General features: G+C 41.4%; 1 protein-coding gene across 4 annotated transcripts in view; it reads left to right on the top strand.

Moving 5' to 3' along the window:
- Positions 1–12,059, top strand: part of MMD (monocyte to macrophage differentiation associated) — a 46,890-nt gene extending 34,831 nt beyond the window's left edge. For all 4 annotated transcript variants that reach the window (XM_052807935.1, XM_052807934.1, XM_052807936.1 and 1 more), the window contains exons 3-7: positions 5,947–6,107; positions 6,929–7,003; positions 7,448–7,549; positions 8,382–8,451; positions 9,766–12,059. In XM_052807935.1, coding sequence (XP_052663895.1) covers positions 5,947–6,107; positions 6,929–7,003; positions 7,448–7,549; positions 8,382–8,451; positions 9,766–9,966 — 609 coding nt within the window. In that variant the 3' untranslated portion in view covers positions 9,967–12,059. The remainder of the gene's footprint in view (positions 1–5,946; positions 6,108–6,928; positions 7,004–7,447; positions 7,550–8,381; positions 8,452–9,765) is intronic.
- Positions 12,060–23,309: the final 11,250 nt, after the last annotated feature.

Below are 23,309 nucleotides of genomic sequence, written 5' to 3' on the forward strand. Positions count from 1 at the left end.
ATTTGAATATACGATATACAAAATAAGGAAAGCAGGTTGGGGGGGGGGGGGGAATTGGGAAGTTTAATTTGCTGTCCAGCACTTTGAAAAGGACTTAAAAATGTGTGTGTTTGTTTTTTAAGATAGCATTTGCCCTTTTATAAAAGCAGCTTGTGCTTCTCCTCAGTCCCTTGTTTAACTCCAAACATCTGAAGTATGTTTGACTTTTTGTCCTCAGTCTCTTATCTCCAGTGTGTCTGAGTGAGCTACAGATACGAATGCTCAAGGTAGTGCACGGGACTCTTCAGTTCTAGAAAGAGCTGTTCTTAAGGATCCTTTGTGTATGTTTTATAAATAACCAACATACAGCTCTGTGTTGCTAGTAAAAACAGAATCACCTTGGTTTACATATAGAAAAGCTAACTGAAGCTTATGTGTTTTTAAGCCAAGGGTCTCATGTACAGCACTATGTAAATACATGCTCATTTGTCTAGAGAATGAAGCAACATTCTGTTAGCTAGCACAAGTATGTAGTTTATCTCATAATCCTTGTACAAATCTTGTTTACTCTGGCCAAAAAGTTAGATTTCAAAATATCTGGCAGACGTTGCTGTAGTCCTTAGCAATTCTAGCCTTCATCTAGTTGAAAAACAGGCATGTCTTATTCCTGCCTGTTAGCAGTAGGTTACAGCCAAGATGTCATATCAGTATTTTCTGGTATGCTACAGATTCTGGTGAAGCTGTCTAATTACTTTCTGAACAGTCAAGCTACGTGCTAAAACCTACCAGGAACTGTTAACAGCTTGGGGATATGCAATATTAACATAACCTTTGGAAGAAACTAAAGTGTAGCATAAAAGAGGGATTGTTACTCCTTAAATAAAATTGTGTGCAATAAATAACTTCTAATAAAAATTTAAAGCCTTGAAATAGGAATCTAATCTGGGGAAGCACAGTGGATTGTACAGAAGAAGCTGGGGGGCGATGCTTGCTTCTCCTCTGTGTTACAGGCTGTTTTACTAAATGTTAGACGGTCAAGTGGTTGAGTCTTTGCTGCTAGATTACAGTATGAGTTTTCAATTAGACATTGATGTAATTTCTACAAAACAGAGTTTAGCAATGGTTCTCCATATATTTTTTTTCAAAGCTGTATTCATAATAGAGAAAGTGGTCAACTTGTATTTTACGAGCATGGCTGTACTCCTCGGTAGGTATCCCGTCTGTTTTTTGACTTAAAAATACACAGTAGTCAGTTTAGGCAGCTGCTTAAAAAAAACAACCAAAAAAACCCAACCAAAAAAAAAAACCCCAAACAGTAAATGTGGATACAGAATCCCATGCATAGCTTTTTGTGACAATACTTAAAAGGTAACTTTGTGTGCATAGTAAGGCATCTTCACATTTCTAACTAGTAAGGGTATTTAAAATGTCTTGGATTTTTTTAGCTTTAAATGAAGCACTGACTTGTCTTTAGACACTAGGAGACAGGAAGGGCAGCTAAGCAGTTGAATACAGAGACAGAGAAGACTGCTCTCTGTGTTTAGAAGAACAGGAAGGAAACAGTGTATGAGAGAAGCAGGAGTTGTAAGAATTTGTGTTGTAAGGTAAGCTAAATCTAAGGGGAGGGATGGCTCATCGTGAAACTTTCTAGTGTATGTAAGGTTTACCAGACAAAATATACGCTCTGTTGTATTAAAACCTCAGAATTTAGACACGGCTTGCTTTTATACTGCTCTGAAAGTTTCTTCTAACTGCCTTAAAAGGATGAACTATTCTTGAAATAAGTTATAGTCTCTCTATTCGAGTCTTGGTTTGTGCAGTGTATGGAAAAAAGAAGAAAGAAGTATAAATATTTAAAAAATGAGGCTTGGAGCATTTAGCAGGCCATTTGAGCATGGAAGAAGGCGTCATCAAAATTTCAGAAAGGCTCTTATGATGAAAATGTCTCCATTCTACCTGACTGATACTAGCAGTTTCTCTGTTCTGTGTATTGCACAACCCAAGTTGCCAGTATGCTTCCCCCTCCATGATGCTTGTCTCCTTATTTGAGAAGAGAAAATTGATGAGTAGGGAGACACTGTACTTGGCTTCAGGACTACACTCCTGGAGCAGGCAGTTTGAGATGGACATAGTCCTTCATGGTTCCCTCTAAGTGTCACATGTGATTTTGGCTGCTCTGTTGATCTTTCCATTGTCTTCCTTTCCAAAGAGGAAGTGTAGGGACCATCTTATGCTGTTAACCTTTCCCTCTCAAAGGCAGGCACGTGAGATTGCAAACAATAACGCCGTGCTTTGCTACAGTGGCTTGTGCATCAAAGGTCATTGTTGCTGACTACAAGACGTGCATAGCCTTGTGTGCAAAGAAAATAACTTAATTGGGCATGAATGTTACATACAAAAGCAAAAATTTTGAACATCTCTATGGGAGAGATTGTCTACAGAAATACAGAAAGCATACAGATAAAATACTGACCAATGTACCAGTATCCTAAGCAACCCCAGATAGATGGAAGATACAGGATACTTTACTGCAAGTTAGTAACCAGAGAGTGTAATTTCCCTGAAGTACACCTGATCAAGTTTACAGCTTACTGTTTCAGCATCTTTCTTTGTGCCTTAAGGCTTTTTGCAGTGGCTGCTATTTGTGACAGTAGGAGTTGTGGTAGTCAGTTTCCCAAAATACATCATGTGGGGGTTGTGCCCAAGTCTCTTCTTGAAGATTCCTGCCTATACCTGTAAATAAATACATTTTAATCCTTTGTCTTCCTCCTTATTGCAAAGGGGTTTGTAACTTCGTGTTCTCATTTTTTTTCTGACATTTCTCTACAAAACTTAGTGCAACTGTTGCCTACTCTCTTGTTCTGTAAATTGCTCTACCAGCCCCGTTTCTGATTTAGCAAGTATTAATAAAGGTGCTAAAATTAGTAGATTGGAGTATCATGGTTCTGGGTTTGTTCACAGTGCCTTAAATTTCTGGGTTTAACAATATTGATTTGGAAGAGTCACACTTCATGCTGAAAGAAGCAAAGCTTTTTGTGACTTGTAGCTAGTTTTTTGGGGGTTTGGTTTTTTTTTTACTAGAAATGTTGGCAACTTAGAAATGCTATGTCATTGCTGTAAAATGACATGGCACAATCACACTCATTCTATTAGTTCTGACTTTTTGACTACTTTTTTGGTAAATACCCTTCCTTTTAAAGGACTGATTGATTGCTTCTCCATTCTGAAGATTAAAATGCAGTTCTTGCGCTAGAGATTTTTTTCAAATGAACATGGGAAAATCCGCCTTGTTTTGTTGTCTAAAGCATTATATTTCTTTTGTAAGATGGATGTGAGATATAATGAAGTCCATTGTATCATATGTTATCTATTATGGCATTAGTATCTAAAGAACTTTTATCCAGTTGGCTGGAACAGCAGAGTATCATTTCTGGATTTTGTCTTTAATCTAGCTATTTTTGGTCAGAAAAAGAGTAATAAAACATCTCTTGTTTAGTGTAACTGTTCCCACGATGCGTATCAGGCACAGAGGGAAAGTGTTTCCAAATAGAATACTTAGAAAAAACAATAAATCCTTCTCATGGAAGTATAGTGCTGTTCCCTGTGAGAAGCAGAATTATTCTTCAGAGCCAGGACAAGGCAGAAAAGAGATTAATTCAGGTCTTCATCGTGTATTCATTTGTAGCTGCAATCTTCGTTCTGAAGGTGCAAAGAAAGAGGTGATAAGAAAATTGCTTATTTGTTTTAACCCTCTAACTTTATATACGATAATTACTGGAAAAAGTGATTGGCATCAAACTCTGTGTTGCCCCATTTGAGCATTACACATCATAGCTTAACTTGTGAAATATTTATTTTAGTAAAAAAGCTGGGGTATCTGTGTAAGAAAGGCAAGTTGTTCTGTGTAATATCTAAATCTAGTTTCCAAAGAGGTGTTCCCTCCTATAAAATGGTCTCAATTGGAGCTCCAGGCAGAATCTCTGCGCAGCTCATGCCCAGGCTTTTAGTAGGGAATTAGTAGGGATTTGCTATTTTACCTAGTACTTGTGTTCGCGATACTTGTGGGTACATAATCTCTCTGAAACCTTTTGGTTCTCTGTCAAGTTTAGTCAAAACTGAAATTTGTGCTAGAAATCGGGAAGGAAACTGACGAACGTGGATACAGCGTGACTGCACAGCTTAAAGAAACGTGGCTAGAAAACTATTTCTGGAGCTTAGTATCTTCCCATCTCCTGCAAAAACTGCCACATCTAACCAGTTCATTGCTGTCTCAAGGGCTTCAGCCACACTTTAAACTGTATGCCATATGTGGGAAAACAGGAGTGACTAATCTCCTGAGGAGTGAAACACTTTAACCTTTCTTGAGTTTGGGGGCTGTCCAGGATATGTATATGGAAATATATGGTTTGTGATAAATGAGAAGCCAGACTCGCAGACTGTTTTTGGCTTTAAAGTGCATGAGGTCAACTTCCATAGCCTCATTACAAAACTCAGAAAGCGTTTTCACCTCTGGTCCCAATACTGTGGATATAGGAATGCTATACTTTTTCCATGGCTCTACAGCTTTTGGCGTAAACATACTAAATTTTGCAAAAAGGAAGAAAATACAATAGTAATGAAGCTACAGTTGATGTACTTCAAAAGCCAGAAGTAAAAGCCACTTTTTTTTGTTTGGTTGGGTTTTTTAAGTCTTTGGATTAACCAACTACTTTTCAGAGTCATTCAGTCTGCTCTGCATCTTCTGCACTGTAGCTGTGATCAGAGCCTCAATTTCTTCTAGTCTGTAAGCAGATAAAGGACAAAGACAGCGCAGGCTAGACCAGAACTTCGCACTCTTAAGCTATCAAACCTGTAATGCAAAGCAGAGTTGCCAGATTTGTTTAAACATTACTTGTTCCTAGCTTTATTGTTTAGCATGTGAGACCTGGGTTAAACTGCAAGGAACTTAACCTATGAAGCTTATTTCCAATTCAAGTGAACAAATTAACATCTTAAGATACATCGTAGGGTCTGGAAGGGAACTTGTGCAGCATTTTTCACTTAGAAGGCTGACAAAGATATACCTTCATGGTGGAGGGAGACAGGTAGAAATGTCTGAGCCAGCAGGTTTTTTTCTTTAAATACTTGTTGGACATGCTTCCCCCCTGCCTTTTTTTTTCCTAGTTTGTTTTTTTCTGAATGAGACAAAGGTATATGATGTAATTTATTCTGGAAAGGCGTATAGTTTTAAATGTGTATGAAGCCTGCAGCCCACTTCTTAGATACTTCATGTGAGCCTGCTAATTCCATCATGATGTTTTAACTGTGGATGTTTTGGAAGGTGTGAATTAAAGCTGCTTGAGAGGGAGGTGGTAAGGAAAACAGACTTGGATATGCTGCATTAGAAGAACATAATCTTTGTGCATTAAGAGTCTATTCATAAAATAAGTTTGCATCTAATTTATTTATGATATCTAAAACCAAAGTTCTGCAAAGCCTTTGCTTAATTCTCTTGTCTTCTACTTAACTGCATGCTTCCAAATGCTTTCTCTTTTCATTTGGGACTTAAGTTTATTTTGGTCTGTCCTGTGATTTACATCCAAGCCTAGAGTAACATCAAAACTTTTTAAAAACGCAAAGCAGAATGTGAAAATAAGAACACTGGTAAGACTTTGCAGATTCTTTTGTTTGTCTGATTTTGTGTCATGGCTAGAGGAGCTAGTAACCTAGCCTAATAGCACGTGAGGAGAAATTTATCGCAAACGGGTATAACCTAGATGTCTGAGGCATTGTTGAAGTCTTGATGCTTGTGTGTCAACATACAACTAAATGAAAAACCTGCTCCAGTTAGGAGTGTGCCATCAGATGTTGTACATATGGTCTTATATGGGGCATACTGCAGTTTTCTCTGCCCTGCTGTTGCTGTACTGTGGGTGGTACTATGCTGGCTGCCAGTAAAGACTTAACAATGGCCTTTTGTTTTCTTAGTTCCTCATTGTTCCTGCGATTGTGGGTAGTGCCCTTCTCCACCGGCTTTCTGATGATCGATGGGAAAAGATAACAGCATGGATGTATGGCATGGGGCTCTGTGCGCTCTTCATTGTCTCCACAGTATTTCATATCGTTTCTTGGAAAAAGAGTCACTTAAGGTATCACTATAAGATGTTTTATTTTCATGTTCTGTGATGTTTTTCCATTGTGTTTCTCAGTCAAAAACATGATTTTACAGGAGGCTGGAGTGGTACCTTGTACTGAATCATGAAAAAATCACCCTTGATTCTGTTGGAAGAAATAGTGTGCCAAGCTCATATATGAACAAACTTTAATGTCTGCTGCTTTTTTGCAATGAAAATATGTATTTTTCTAGGCCCTAGTGGCTCTTAATCCAGAAGCTGAATGGGAAAAACATAATCTGTGTGGTGGATATAATCCCATTGCAGAAACGAGAACACTGTCTGGGAGTATATGGCACGCTCGAATACTTTGAGGAACACAGAGTTTGCCAAGAGAATTATAATACAATACACAGCTAACTAGCAGAAAGCCTCCTTGGGAGCAAGGCAGCAATAGCAAAACTAAGATGTGATGATTTTTAAAATTTTTTTTTTTTTTGTCCCATTATGACTGCTATATAATCCTGGGCCGTAAATTGGATTCAGTAGGCGCTGAATAGTAACAGTTTCTGGATTAGGTGGAGTTGGTGTGACAGCTTTCTGCCTCCTTGCCAGAAAGCAGGATGTACAATGGGGTGGAGAAGGGGAGAAGAGGAATGGAGGAGTGCTCATCTCCTACGTGTCTCGCTTATGACCTCCTGAAGTTGAAGTCAGCTGGACAGTCTTCCAAATGTTTTTAAGAGGTTATGGAGCTGAGGGTATTTTCCCCAAAGTAATTCCAAAGTGTGTCAGGAAACTGAGATGATACAAAAATCTTTCCAAAATCTGTCTTGGTGACTTGTTCTCTCTCTTACTAGGACCATGGAGCATTGCTTTCACATGTGTGACAGAATGATGATCTATGTCTTTATTGCGGCATCATATGCACCATGGTAAGAAATCAGAAGCACAGCTTCAGAATTAAAGCTTTTCCCAACGTAAACAGTTTATCATTGTGGCTTTCCAAAATCTATAGGTATCTTCTTAGATGCAATTGACCGCATTTTGCATTGTGAAATGCAGCATAATGTAATCTCCTGGGATTTGCTGAACAGAAAGCAGTATTAGAAAACAGCAGAAAGTAATTTATATTCCACATACCCCAGTTTATGCTTCCTTCACATCAATGCAAACACACCTTCTGCCTCTCTGTGTATAGAATGTCCAAGTGTCTTCTCCCACGTCATGCCTAAGTTACAGCTCTGAATATTTATTTACTTTTATCAAGCCCTCCTATTCTTATGTCACTCAGTATGGTGGTACTGAGTCCACAGTACTCCTGTGGACTCAGTGCAGTCCATTTCATCACTTTTGTCTCAAAATCTTTGTACCTCCAGGTTAAATCTACGTGAGCTTGGGCCTCTAGCATCTCACATGCGTTGGTTTATCTGGTTGATGGCTGCTGGAGGAACCATTTATGTATTTCTCTACCATGAAAAGTAAGAATTATTATTTGCATTTAACTTTAAACCGAAATTGAAAGGTGGGGTGGGGCTTTCTTGCTTTCTGAATGTTCCTATCCAGCCTTTCACACATTGAAGTAAGAGCTTTGAAACAGTGAAAATATGTGATGAGAATGACGCAAACTTACATCTTGTCAGAAGATAATTGTATTCACCCTGTCATAACATGTCTTTAGGCTATATTGTTGTCTTCTTTTAAAGGGGTGGGAGGGAAGTATCCACTTTTAAAACTTTTGCTACAAGAAAGCAGGGGTGAAAGTGGGTAGGGTAAGAAACCAGTTGAAATGATGGCTTTCTTATGCCCCCAATTTATGTAGCATTGTGTATAGTTTATACTGCAACATTATATTGTTTGTATATACTGATGCATATTGACTCCTGCTACCTTCTTATTTTTGTTTTGAGATGTGAGTCCTTGAGTTTCAGATCTGAATTCTTGAGCCTGCTTTCATTACTTATCCTCAGGGAGGAAGACCAACTACTTTGTTTTGGAGATGAGCTACTGAGGTTCTTGTCAAATAAGAAAATATAAGTTGTCTCAATGTTTTATTCTCACTAGTACTTAATGCAAATGAATGCATCTAGGCAGTATTTAGAGAAGAAGGTATTGCCTGCAACTGTACAATGCAGAGATAAATACTAGCTTTATTTTTGTCACAAAACACTGGTTATTTATCTGCACAGAAAGCTTTCTGAATAGTTTAATGGACCCATGCTAACATAAAATTTAAAATATTTTCTTTACTGTTGAAGGAAATGTTCATCCTCTTGTACACCTCCTTACATGACTTGAATCGTTCCTTTTTAGGTATAAGATTGTTGAACTCTTTTTCTATTTAGCGATGGGATTTTCTCCTGCTCTGGTAGTGACATCCATGGTAAGAAATGTGACTATTAACATTACAAACATACAAACTTTCCTTTTATAACTAGCTTGAGTTCCAGTGCAGCAATCTTTCTTCTGAAAAGATGTTAATTTTAGGCCACCATAACTGTAAATGTTCTCTGCAGAAGAACCAAATATAGTCAGTTATATTTTGAGTTCATAGTTTACATTTCAAGGAAATGCTACCTTATTTTGCTGAATCTGGGCCACAGGGTCTAGATAAAAAGAGGTTACGTTCCAAACTCCACTTCTGAAAACCCTCACTTCTGAAAGGATATCGGACATAACAATTCAATTACTTCCTTTTGAGTAAAAATGATAAAGATGTGAAGTACCTTAGCCTGTTGAAGAATGTTTCTAGATATTACTATTTATCAACTTACTTAATGCCCACTTACCACTTACAGATTGGGGAAAGAAGTTTTTTCTTTATGAAAGTGCAATGGACTTCTGATAACACATTGTTCTTTTTCTTGGTATATGTAAGAGCTCTCTGGCAAATCTCATCAATTGATGCTGTGTTTTGGACCAAGGTGGGGGAAGTAAATTGACTCTTACCCCTTTCAAAATTACTTAGGGGCAACAAAGCTAGAAGGTTTTGTCTCTTACTAGAGGATTCTTTTTATCAGTGAAGCAGGGGAAAATTGAAAAGTTTAGTAGTCGAACTGTATCAAACTGATGCACCGTATCTGGGATACTTGATCTCTCAGCAACTGGCTTTTTTTTTTTTTTTAAAAAAGATTTCTTGGTGCATCTGTAAAGCATCCTGCTCTGTCTTGTCCACTTCAAAACTTTGACTATTATTTATTTATATTTACACATTTTAAATAACTTTGAATAACCCTCTCTGCTGCTAGTATAAATCTGACACCTCTACAAGGTAATGCCTTAACTGTTCCTTGTGAATGTTGTGCTACACCAACACCTTGCTGGATGCTTCATCCAGTGAGTAGGAGTTGCATTACACTCACGCTTTTGCACAGTAATGTGGTTTTCTTTTTCTCTGCGTTTGTTCGCTCTGCTAATGAGCGTGAAGCAAAACATCCAACTTGTCTTAATTCTTGAGTTATCCCTCTATTACTTCTATAGTGCTGTGGAGACATATTATATAAATAGATTATTATATATTGCACAAAGTGTAATATAAATATACTGGGTTTCTCACTTGTCCATCTGTCACACCCAAGATGTTCTGAGTTGACAGCCAGCTTTCTTTTCCTGGGGGGAAAGCACTTTGTATTTTGTGCATAAAATACCCTTTCCCTCCTCTACACCCCATCCCTAATCTTTCCTTGTTCATTGACAGAGCAACACCGATGGACTTCAGGAGGTTGCCTGGGGAGGCTTGATATATTGTCTGGGTGTGGTGTTCTTCAAGAGCGATGGAGTCATTCCGTTTGCCCATGCCATCTGGCACATATTTGTGGCCACAGCAGCTGCTGTTCATTACTATGCCATTTGGAAGTACCTTTACAGAAGTCCTGCAGACATAATTCGTCACTTATGAGATATATATATAAAAAAAAAAAATCTGCACTTGGCCTCTGTAACAGTATTATTTGACTTAAGGAATTCGGGGAAATTGGAAAATTGCACAGAAAAACTGCACTGACTTTGATAGTTCTCTGAACACAATTACTGTGAACTGATGATGTATGTGTCCTGCAATTGCCCATCATACGGCAAGTGCTGTAAATAACCAAGATACTGTACTGCAGTACCAAGAATCCATTCCATGTTAGTAGAACTGGCTACCTGATGTTTACAAATAAATTTTGTATTCTAGTTTAATTTTACAATTTTTAACTATGTGAATTTTTCTAAATTAGTGATTCAAATGGTGAAGTCAGTGCAATAGCAAAAATGTAACTCTCTTGAATTGAAATTGCTTTCTATCACCTTTCCACTAGTCATTTATTAAACATGAATCACAGACAAATAATCTACTTTTACCACTCATTATCTTGGTATAACGTGACTTTTATAGAAACTTTTTGTGTTTTTTGTAAACTTTAAAAGTACATTTATTGAACTGAAAACACACAACTGTCATCTATGCAGTTACTCATGTTGCAAAATCTTGCAAGAAATAGTTACATTCCACATACTGTACTGACAAGCAAACATTGTACCTCTTCCAAAGGTTGTATTACAAGTGTAATTGTAATAACCACTTTTATGAGCTAAAATCTAAATGTGATTCTGCTGAGTTTTAACGTGATAGTATTCTGCTCATCTATAGTACCACTTAAACAGCACCTTAATTTGGCTTTATCCATGATGGAAATGAAGTGCTTTAAAAGAAATAGTTAACGTGATTTTTCTCCTCAAGATTCCCAATTCTGCTCCGTGCTGCCCAGCCAGGCAGCAGTTTGGATGAAAGCTGACTTATCGAGGGTTGGCAGTATTAAGGAAGATGGACAGCTAATATCCCGCTATCCATACCAGAGAGTCAGTCTTTTCTCCAGAATCTGTACACACATATCGGTGCTGTAATATTAAGGCTTGGATTTTCAAAGGGATTTAAATTGGCCAACAGAACCTGTTCCCACCAATTTTCGTTGGGGCTGTTCTGTTGGGAACTCCTGGTCAGAGCAGCAGGTACAGAGCAATCGCTGACCACTTTGAATTCAAGGTTATTGGTTCTTCACAAGAACAGCCTTTCAGGGAGGAGAGCTTGAAGAACTTCCTGTGGTGTCCCTTGTCATGTTGGGACTTAACACAGAGTAAAACTGGTCTTTAATTGTATTGCTGTCTTTCTGTACAGGAAAACCAAATGTGGTAGCAAGTCATGATTGTAGAACACGTGCATTAAATGACCAGATGTAGAAGAGTCATTGTAATTCTGTTTGTCCACTAATTGTATCCTGTCCCACTATATAATGAATGTCTTATATTAAGATTGACTTTATCCTTTTTCTAATTTACTCAGTTTTTCATGTCAGTATTTAAAAACAAAACCAAAACGTGTTGCCTTTTTCAGATCTTGTTCTGGATATTGCCTGTCTGCAAACAATAAGTAGCAAGATAGGGATGTTTTTCAAGGTACCGTTTAATACTGCACCTAAATTTGCCAGTGGGTTGCATATTTTAGAATATATACATTTATATACGGAATTTACAGGAGGGACAAACTTTAATTTCAAGGCATTGAAGAATTGCTGTACGGTGTTAGGAGGTGATTGGAGAAATGGCACCACTACGGCAGACTAGTTAACTGCCTCAAAAGAGAACAAATGGAACAACTGGGCGGGTAATTCCTAGTACAACAGTCTCACACATCTGGATGCCTCAGTTTTTTTAACATTGTGTCTATTTTAATATTTTCCACTTTTTGTGAGTTCATATATTTTGTTTAAATGCAGTACTGTTAAAACCACTAAAATACATATAGAAGTTTTCTGTAGTCAAAAGTGAAACTGTTGCTTGAATATGTTTGTTTTAATTTTAAGTTAATTTTTCATGGCATTGCTTTTTGGAGTGTTTGAAATGGTTTTTAAAAAATTTCAATTCGCCAAAAATATTTTGAATTACTGTATTCTAGTCAATATGATATTGAATGTACTAGACTAACAATAAACATTTTGTGCAATTTGGAAACTTGTATTCTTGGCGGGTTTTTTTGGGGGGGTAGGGGGGGTCCCCTCCAACACTTATGCAGGAAAGCAGGGGACTAACACTGTTGCCACTCTTGACACGAGAGATCCAGAGTTGAACCTAATGACTCTCATGCTTGCTCAGTCAAATCTTTAAAATAAGAATATTAGGAGAGATTGCAATCCAAATTATTCCATTTGTGATATGGAAAAAAGTATATTATGTCTAAATTGTGGTCAATATTGGGAACTTGCTGCTTTTCCCTTTGCTCTTGTGGATCAATTTTCTTATACCATTATCCACTGGGGTTTGGTTTTCTTCAATTATATAACACTAATAATACATAGTTTTACTCCTGTCCCTATAGGATAGCATAAAATATAGAAAGCTGAACTAAAAATGCATTTCTGTCTGGAAAACATGTCAATTAGCCTTTTTTTTCTTTTTTTTTTTTTTTCCCCCCTCTGTCTAATTGCAGCTCTCCGGCCTGATTCCTCCCAAGAGTAACAATAGTGCTTTTTCCAGTAATGTTTGCTGCAGTAGCCGAGATGTGATTTCTTTGTCCCGAAGCAAATGTTTTTAAAAGCACTTCCTTCTGTATTTTCTATGCCTCTAGGTTTTAGAAGTGCAACAAGTATGTTGAGTCTAAATGAAGCAGTGATAACGTGTTTTAGTTTTGCAGATGGACTTTTCCAGAGGGTGTCTAGGTTGCAACAGGTCCTTTGAATACTGGATATTTTCAGTCTCATCACTTTTAGGTCGTCTTTTTCTAATGCAATATTGCATGCATCTAAAAAATAATTTGGTTATCTGAAGGGATTCATTTAAGGATTTATTCTAGAGTGCACTTCTTTGTTTTGTATCGGTTTTTTTAACTCAAGAGCAACAAGGACTGCACAAAGAAAGTACTCATTTTTCTTTCTGTTAACAAAAGCAGTCATAAAAGCAGGCTGCTTTTTCAATTCTGTCTTCCCCACATCCCTCTTAATTACTTGTGATTATGGTAAGACATTGTATTACCGTCTTCCAGTTCTGGGTAAGTAATGATGTCCTTTCAAAGGAGGCTTGAGTGTCTGAACATGGTTTTTGCAACCTTTGCTGTGTCTATTGAATTATGGTGTAAAAATGGGATACTTCAAAGGCTCTTTGAAACAGCTGGTTATCATGGTTTTCCAAAACTTTTTAAAGTTACCTAAATTCCAGATCAGTGTTAGCAGACAGACAAGATGGTTCGATTTAATGTGTTTTTACACAGTTTTGTTCCAATTAATTTTTCACCTGACTTGAAGCACCAAGCCTGCGTCAGGCACGCAGCATTCTGGGTGTTCCACAGACCAGCAGTTCCACGATGCGGGCAGCGCACTGGATGGAGTCACACACTTCTGAGGCTCGGGGTTATTGCTGTTGTAGATCATAAATTGCAGTATGGCTTCTTACATGATTTTCACAGCTGGTAACTGAACTTTTACGTGAGGATATGTGAATGGTGTAAATCACGTGGCTGTCATAGCATTTTTAGAGCTGCTTCTTGGTGAAATGTGTGAGTGTTGGGGGCTGGAATGAGCAAGTTAAAGAGAAGATACTAAAGTTTTTCATAGATTTTTTTTTTTTTTTTTTTTTCCCCTCTATTAAACCTCTTGCTTAAATGTCCGTCACACTTGGGACCCTGCTGCTTGTTTGGAAACCTCTTTGAGTCACCTACACAATTCTTTATTCAGGTCTGGTGTATTTAGCCACGTGATTTCTCCGGAGGCTAAGGCTGTCATGTTCACATCGTGTGCTTGACTAGGTCTTTTCTCCGTGCTTTGCTATTTTTAAAAGAATGCAGGATGTTAGTCTCTGCTCGCTAATTGCTTTCGCCATCAATAGGTGTCATAAGATTAAAACTAAAAATAGTTAACAAAAGAATGACCAGGACGGCAAGGCGGACGCTTGCTGGCTCCGCGGTGTGGGCGCTTTCAGCCCGTCTGCCTTCCCTGTAACGCCGCGCGGGTTGCTTAGCTTGTGGCATGGACCGTCGCTCTTCAACAGCTAGAGGCTGCTCGCTGTCATTCTGCTGCTGTTTGAAAGTGTTCCATTCATCACTTGTCTGAATAAATTCACTAAGCACTGTCATAGTCTGGAAAGGGAATGTACAGAAGAGACCTGAAATGTTCGCTAGTGGCTATTTGGAAGCGCTGGGATGTTTTTAATTTGGTGTTACAGCAGCGCTGGGAGGACCGGTGTTGCCCAATTGTGACACATGCAGTAGTGTAGTGGTAACTCTGTGCCTAAGGCTAAACACCTCCAGGCTGCTCAGCGTTGGGTTTTGGACATGCTTTGCAGCCTGTCTTGAAAATTCAGCAAAAAGAAGTTTGGGGCAAAGCGCCTTCAGAGTATCTGTACCACGTACAAGCGGAACTAATGGAGTAGTTCAGTCTTACAGGTCCAACCTCTAGGGAAAGCAGTGGTTTCTTTGAAAAAGAGTTTTCAAATTCCCGTTTGGGTAGTATTTTTTGTAGCGGGCTGACATTTTGTTACTGAGCTGGGTGTCTGCTAGCTTGTTTTCGCACCGGGCATCCTCCTGTTTGTGGTGAGCCTGACCGCAAGCGGTAAGGGTGACAATGCTCGTTCCCTTCGCAGAACCAGGGCACTTGTTAGCAAGGATAAGCTGGGGAACCAAAATCCTCTTGCAAAAGACTAGCAGTGAAGCCAGCACCAGTTTTATAATAGAAGTTACATCATTGTCTTTAATGAGGCTAGTGTGCTCTCAGAAGGATATATTCAGATGTCTTTGTTGCTTAGCAGCGTGAGCCCTGCTGGCGGTGGATTTGTGCGCCCAAATCCTTTAGGTGCCTTTGAAAATCTCCCTTAAATTTTCACGTAGGTGAAAAGCCGCTAGTGGAGACCTACTGAATTAGTGGGTTTAGCTCCAGCAGACGTTTCCTGGCTTTCTGGTGTGTCGTGTTTGCTTCCAGGAGTGATACAGAGGTGTGGTGTGCAGGCAGTGACCAGCCACAGTAAGCGGCTTCCATGACATGGTCAGCCAGCGACCGAGCCTCGTCTCCGACAGGACATTCGGAGCAGACCACAGGATGTTTGGGTGGAGAGCTGTAGTTATTCAGGATGTTGAAACGCTGAAACCCAACCCACACCACCTACTGAACTTAGGGAACCTGTGGTATGTTTGGCTTTGAACAGCAATGATTTAGTAGCATCATAAATGCTAAAGGATTGAACGTCATTGCTGTGGGAACTCAACCATCTCCTCAAATTAAAACCCCCGCACTTGGGAAGCTAAGCATTAGTTTAGGAAGGGAATACGGATTTTATTTTTTTTAAATAGGTATCTTTGTATGTGAACATGCTTGACTGATTGAAAATGACTTTTGTCTCGAAGCTGATGGTGGTTCTGAGCAGCTTAATCGGCCTTCTGCTAAATCACTGAAAATAAAGCTTGAAGGGACTCTCAGATATTTTTAGCCCATCCTCTGCCTGCGGGCAGGACGAACTCTGCCTGTCATTCCTGACGTGCTTGTCCAACGTGTTCTAAAAAGCCTCTAACAATGGGGATTTCACAATCCTCCCAGGCAGTTTATTTCAGTGTTTCACCCTCTGCCCTCTTAGACTTTTTTCTGCTATCCAAGCAGTATTTTCTTTGCTGTAGTTTAAGCCCGTTACTCCTTATCCTGTCTGCCGTAAGCTCAGAGAAGAGCCCTTACAGGCAGCTTTTATATAGCTGGAGACTGTCACTTCTTCCCTTGCTTTTTTCTCCCCTAGATTTAAACAAACTCAATCCCTTCAATCTTTCTTCACGGCCACCTCGTTTAACAGAGCCAGCGGGGTGTTCCAGAACGACTTCAGACACAATTTTCCCCGCTGATAATGTGACACAGGGACATGAGAAATTAGTGACAGTGCACAAGGAGGGAGAGACAGAAGCAGGAGCTGTAATCCTGTGTTTCAGGAGAGAGGGACAGCGAGCCTGGGGCAGGCAATCCCCCAGAAACCAGCGGAGAGCCGAGAGGGGAACCGCTGTGGAGGAGAAATCAGCCCCTCCTGGGGCACAGCATCAACTTGGAAGGAGGAAAGTCCCTGAGGGACCAGGCAGGAAAGGAATAGGATGCGATGCTGGCTGGGGAGGGGGCTGCAAATGTCACCCAGTCGGCTTTCTTGCAACCAGGGGAGTTCAAAAGCATCAGGTGCCGCAGAGATAGGACATGGCTTCTGGCTGTGTGGTTCAGGGGAAACAGGAGCTCGGACCAAACACCACCAGAGCCTTCAGAGCATCCTGCGTGCTGCCTGGCCGTGCACCATGCAGCTGGGCAAAGGTGCAGCAGCGAGGGTGAGCCTGGAACTGGGTGCTCAGCACCCACTGGGGAGCTGCTGGTTGCAGCGGTGCTGCTGCGTTGGGCTGGGTAATTTCTGTGACGCGCCTTAGCGAGGGTCTGTGTGCCCATGGTTGGGTCCTGCTCCAGCCAAAGCGCTCGTCTCCCTGCTCTGCTGTCCCACGGCATCCCGGGAGAGCTGCTTTTCCTTCTTCTTAGTATTTTTGTTCTGGTTATTGGTTTGTTCTGTTGTGTGAGTGGCGGCGAGGGGGGTTGTTGTGTGGTGGGGGGTGTTGTTGGGGTTTTTTTGTTGTTTGCTTGTTTGGTTTTTTTTAAACTAATTCTGCTTTGCCTTACTTTCTGAGCTGCTTTTTTTTTTTTTTTTTTTAGTATCTCAATACAATCTCTCACCCATCCCAAGTGCTGCGCTTGCTTCCCACAGAGCTCCCAGCAGCGTCTCCAGGACAATCCCCCCCACATCCCAGCAGGGGTGCACTGGGCGTCCCACCAGACACACGCTTGCTTCTGTCCAGCCACAAAGCACTCGCCACGCAGTAAATATTCCCACGTGAACCAAGGTCAGTCCTTGGTGGTGCGAGCAGGGCTGGACCTCCTGCCCTGGTGACTCAGAGCGGGGGAGACGCCGGCACTGGCCCTCGGCTGGCACAGGGTGACACCAACCAGCACAGACCAGTGCCCGGGCGGGCGGCAAGTGCTTTGTCCATCGGTTCTGCTCCGGGGGGAGCGGATCTGACCCTTCACCACAGAAACGTGCAGCGGGGTGCTGGAAATGAGCAGCGCCCTGGCCGGGAGCCTGGGCTGACCCGTCAGGGCCCGGGGCCAGCTTTTTCTCACTAAACTTTCCGATAGCCAGCAGCATCCTCCAGCTCTGCCTGGCAAAACTGTTGTTTATTTGCAGCTGAGGTGGCTGCAGCCTCTGGGCCATCTCAGCAGTGCAGACTCACGGGGCTTTGCCTTTGCAATCCCATTTTGCAACCCTGGCTGCTGATTTTTTTCCAGCCCCATCCCGCTGGGCGGGGGGGGGGAATGGCAGGGGAGATCCCGAGGGGCTGCAAAACCGGGGCAGAGCAACAGGTCCCTTCCCTGCATGGGCATCGCTGCCTCTCCTGCCCGTGCCACCGTGGGACATCCCACCTCGCTTCCTCCGGGACCACCGGGACCTCACAGCGTCAGTCCTGGGCCACCAGCTCATCTGCGAGATGGGTGCGGGGTCCGGGGGCTGAGACACAGTGTCAGGGCTGAGCAGGTGAACGTGTTTTTTTTTCCTGGAGGTGATGTTTCTGGGTGAAGGCTGCAAGGGTGGAGAGGTAAAACAGTGACTGAAATACAGGTGAGAGGAAGGAGGGTGCTGAGCTAAAGTCTTTGTTAGAAGAAATTACTTCTGGCTCGTTTCATCAATCCCAGGTGAAACTTGACTATTGATTGCTATCTAGAAGTATGGATAATTCTCATGTTGTCAATTAAAATTGAGTCTACTTATACGCAAAATGATTGTATGAGTATGTTTTACACCCCTAGACACCAGCTGAAGCATCTCGGACAGATGCTGCTCCCGCTCCCCAGGCTGGGCACCACGAGCACCCCAGGGGCGACAGCCCCCCCACCCCGCCGTCTCACACTGGGGTGCTCTGGGAGAGCCCTGCTGCCGTCAGCGTGAGTGTGTGGCAAAGCCGTGGCGCTGATGGGGCAGTGCTGCGTTTGTCCCCTGTCCCCCCCGGTGACATTTTGGTCTTTGGCCCCGCAGCCCCTCGCCACGGGGCTGGGTGAGTCCCCAGGCAAGTGGCTTCATGGGGTCTCTTACCCCGCTGCAGCGGCACGGAGGGAGAAACACGCTAGGGAGGCTATACCAGATATTAAGGAGAAGAAAAAACAAAAAAAAATCCTGATGGAGGTTTCAAGCCAGGCTCAGCGCTCGGCAGCCACACACGGCTCTTGCGTGACCCCTTGTGTGCGGAAATTGCAGAAATGTAGCTCTGCACCCACGCCCACGGGTGTCTCCATTTCTCTCCTCCACGTTTACATTTAAGAGCGGATTACATGTAAAAACGACATGCAAATGTGTAGCAGAAACACACCAGTCATGACAGCAAGTCTTATTTATTACTTCCAGGTATCGCTTCAAGGCTCTTTTTTTTTTTACCAGCCTGACTTGCTGCGGAGAACACAGGTGCCAGACATGCTGTGAGTATGGCTGCCTGATTATTTTGCTCCTGAATAATTTTTTTAAGCAGCTGGATAAGCATAATAGAGGGTCTGAAGAGTCTTGAAGCTTCTTAAATGTTGACAGGTTTCATGAAAACTGGGGCTTGTTTAAAAAAAAAAAAAGAGAGAGAACTGGGAACCTGGGATGCCCCGGTCCTGGAGGAGCTGCTGGATGCGCCCGTGGGCAGAGGGGACACCTCGGGGACGGTCTGGTTCACAGCGGGCAGGGTTGGGCTGTCACCCCTGCGTGCGGGTCCCTGTGTCCAGGACTTCTGGAGGCACCAGAAGGGATACGAAGCCTCGGCCGTGTTGTAGCCCGGGTCTCCAAAGGCTGGCATCCCTGCCAGCAAGCAGCGCTTGCGAGGCTATAAATAAGTAAAAGCGACACCCTGGTGTTGATGCCATAATTTGAAATATATGTTCTTTGCATCTCGTAAAGATGTGTTTGGTTTATATGACCTGGGCTCGGGGAGGAGGATGGGGCGGTGGGCATTGTGCCCAGGCTGGGGTGGCTTCTGTCGGGCAGTGCCCAAGGGCTCGGTGCTGAAGAGGAGCTCCGCCAAACTGCGCTTAAATTGAGCAGCCGAAAGCTGCCGTCCATTCCCAGCTCAGGCTGGAACTGGGAATAACTCTGGCTGTGACAGGAGCCAGCCTCTCCTCGCTCCGCTTCTCATTAGGAAGAGCAGGACCTGTTACCCCGTGCCGAGATTTACAGCCCCGCAGTGCCTTGCCTGAGCGATTTCACGTGGGCGGTTTCTGGAGGGAATTTTATAAATACAATCCCATATTTTATGTCTTTAGCCTGCCTGGTGTGGGTGAGATGGGAGGATTTTTCGGTCTCCGAGGTGTGGGGCGGCTGGGTGGTGGGAGCGGAGGGTCCTTGGGGTCTGGGTCAGCGTGTCCAGGCGGGCAGCCGGCCCAGCTCCGCAGCCTCCAGAGGGCACCAGGCACCGGCAGATTAAAAACTCAATTAAAAGCTGCCTTGATTGAGCTGCTTCTGGGTTATGGTCAGCACAGGTGGCTGCGCCTCGCTGGCCACCGGCATCCCACCTGCTCCGGTAGGGTCGGGGCTGGTACATGCGGTTTTTGCGGCAGCCTGGCTCGGGGTGGGGGGGGATTTGCAGCCAGGGAGTGAATTTTGGGGGGGCTGAGCCCCTGGTTTGGGTGCTGCTGAGCGAAGAGGCAACAGTGGCCCCTCGGAGTGGGCGCACTGGGCTTGTCGGTATCTGGCACTGGTGGGTGTTATTGGGAACTTTTTGTTTTCATGGTTTGGGGCGAAGGGTTGTGCCTGTTTCAAGTTCTTTTTATTTAACGGTGGCAGCGAAGTGACCCGGCCTGCCCCGAGTTGTCCACAGAACGGGGGACACGGGACGGGGACCCGCGACGGCGTCAGCCCAAGCGTGCGCCTCGGTGGAGCCGGTGCGGCTGGGCACCCTGGGCTGGCAGGAGCTCCTTGCGGAAAGGCTAAAATCCCGGGGGAAAATAAGCTAAAGCTGTGCCGCTGCGGCGGAAAAGAGGGATGCTCCGTGCCAGAGCCCGGGGTCTCGTGTCTCATCGCGCCCAGACAGCCGCGCCGGTGACGGGCGAGCCTCGCACGGGTTTCGCGTCCAGCCATACCTCGGCTCGTTTTGGGAAGCAAACGGCCCGTGCGGTGTCAGGAAACTCCGGCGAGGGTGCGAGGGGCACGAGTCCCGCTCGTGGCAGGGCTGCAACCCGTCAGCAGCGTGTTGGCATGACCTGGCGTGCGCTGTGACGTGACCTCACGTGCGCTGTGGAAGACATCACAGCCAGCCGAGGTGGCATATGGGCCACAGACAGACAGACAGACACCCCCCCCCATGTTCTGCAGCAGGTTTGCTTTGAAAACACACACACACACATATATATGTGTATGTGTGTATATGTACATATACATAAAACTATGTTTATAGATATGTGTGACTATGCAGCTATAAATATACATCTATACACACACACACACAGAGATATGGAAAAGTTTTATCACCATGATCTACATTATATACCTAAAATAGATTATTTTATATACTTACGTTATATATTAAAATGCTACTACAGATGCTTTATAAATAATAATTCTTCAATTTTATATGTACATATGTATGCTAATGAATAGCTAATTGTATGTGAAACTCTTCTGCCATGTATATTACTGTATATAAAAAAAATACAAACATCTCCAAATGCATGTATTATCTGTTATATACACTATATAAAATATAAGAATAAAGCACTGCCAAATATACACCTCATCTAAGAACACATAACACGATCCGTCTGTGCACTGTGCGGTTATAGGGATCTTATCTTACGGCGGGACCTGGTACCCGACAAAGTTTTTGGTTCCTGTGTGCTCGGGGGGGGGGGGGGGGCGGGTAGTGTTGATGCATGTGTATGGCCCCAGGAAAAATCTTAAAATTATTTTCCTGTAAGCATGCCTTCATATACCACCAACATCTATTTTATATCTAGAAATATAAAATGAATTTATTAAAAATATGCTGCTAAATATGCTTTCTGAAAACATAATTATACATTTGTAGCTATTCATCCATATAGCTACACATACGTACACACACACATTCTCTGCGTGCGTGTACTTTAACAAATATACTTTGTGTGTAACAATGTATATTAAACACAGAACTTTACAGCAATAAAATAAGTAATTATAGATACATAAATATAAACCTAGATTATGAAATACTGCTAAATATGCTGTATGAAATATAACTGAATTTATATCTGTATATACAACTATATAGATATATAAATACACAGAGCTACAGCTACATAGACACACAAGCACACACATATGAAAGCAAGAGTACACACGTGTGTAGTACGACAAATCTATTTTGTGCACAATATATAGCATATATCATAAAACCAGACCTTTATAACAATAAAATCTATTTTTATATATTACAAAGCTATATTAGTAAGTATACAGTGATAACTATACTATATGAAATGTAATTATTACATTTGTATGTATATACAGAGAGTGTGAGCGGTGCAGGCATGCATACACACACACACACACACACACACACACACAGAGTGTTGGGGGGAAGGCAAGCATCTGCGCACACATGTATGTGTATTAATTATAGCAAATACATTTTGTGTATAATAGCTTAAAAACAGACCTTTTTATCAATAAAATGTGTGTGTATAAACAGATATAAAGATGCCATCTTAATTAAGTAAATGCTGTTAAATATGCTATATGAAACTATAATTATTAAATTTATATCTCTATCTAGCTATGTGGGTATACAGATATAGAGATATATGGGCACTTGCATTCACAGACGGGTGGGAGAGAGCGTGTAAGTATTAGGATGAATATACTTTGTCTCTCGTATAACATATATTAAGAACCAGACCTTTACATTAATGATTTATTTATTTATAAATATAAAAATACAAAACTAGCTTTTAAAAATAAATTCTGCTAAATATACTATATGAAAATATAATTTTTAAACTTTATCTAATACAATTCTCTTTTATGTATGTGTAAAAATATATAAATTTTTAGACTATATTTCTCATGAAAGCACACACACACATGCACAGGATGGGGGGAGAGACAGCGAGAGTGTGTTTCTGTGTTATTAAAACATATATTTTTTGTGTAGTACATACAATATATTTAAACCCAGACCTTTATATATCAGTGATGACTATTTTTATATGCATCTTTCTATAAAAATAAAACAATTTCTGTAAATTCTATTATGTATGGTATATGAGTATCATTATTAAATTTCTATATGGACAGATAGATACTGTGAGTGAGTGAGGAGTGCAGGCACACATCTGTGTGTGTGCACTCGTGTGTATATTACAACTAATATACCTTGAGCACAACATGTACTGTATATTAAAACCAGACCTTTATAGCAATAAAATATATAATTACAGATACATAAATATAAACCTAGCTTATTAAATTCTGCTAAATATGCTGTATGACAATAGACTTGAATTTGTGTCTGTATATACATAGAGATATAGCTATATAAACACACACGCACGTATGAATGTGAGTGCGCACATATGCGTATTATGACAAATGTTGTGGATAATACATAGCATTTATTGCAAAATACCTGTATAACAATAAAATATATTTTATATATATTAAAAAGCTATATTAAACAGTAAATTCTGATAAATATACTATATGAAATATAATTATTGAATGTATATCTATATAGACATATACAGAGAGAGAAAGCGATACGGGGGGGGGTGTGTGCGCACACAGAGCATGGGGGGGGAAGGCAAGCGCGTGTGTGTGTGTCTATTATAGCAAAATCTATTTTGTGCCTAATAATATAAAAGATATATAGCAAAACCAGACCTTTATAGCAATAAAAATGTGTGTATGCATGTGTGTGAGAAAAGATATAAAGCCATATTAATCAAGTAAATGCTGCTAAATATACAATCTGAAAGTATAATTAGTCAATTTATAGCTATATAGAGCTACACATGCACATATACACACACAGGGGGAAGTGCATGCATGCATGTGCATATTAAAACTAATATACTTTGTGTCTCCTATATATTAAAAACCCAGATCTTTACATTAAAAAAAACTCCTTTATATATTTACGAATAAATATTAAAATATAAAACTAGCTTTTAAAAGTAAATTCTGCTAAATATGGTATATAAAATATATTTT

Source organism: Harpia harpyja, chromosome 14 (assembly GCF_026419915.1).
Source record: "Harpia harpyja isolate bHarHar1 chromosome 14, bHarHar1 primary haplotype, whole genome shotgun sequence".
Lineage (NCBI taxonomy): Eukaryota > Metazoa > Chordata > Aves > Accipitriformes > Accipitridae > Harpia > Harpia harpyja.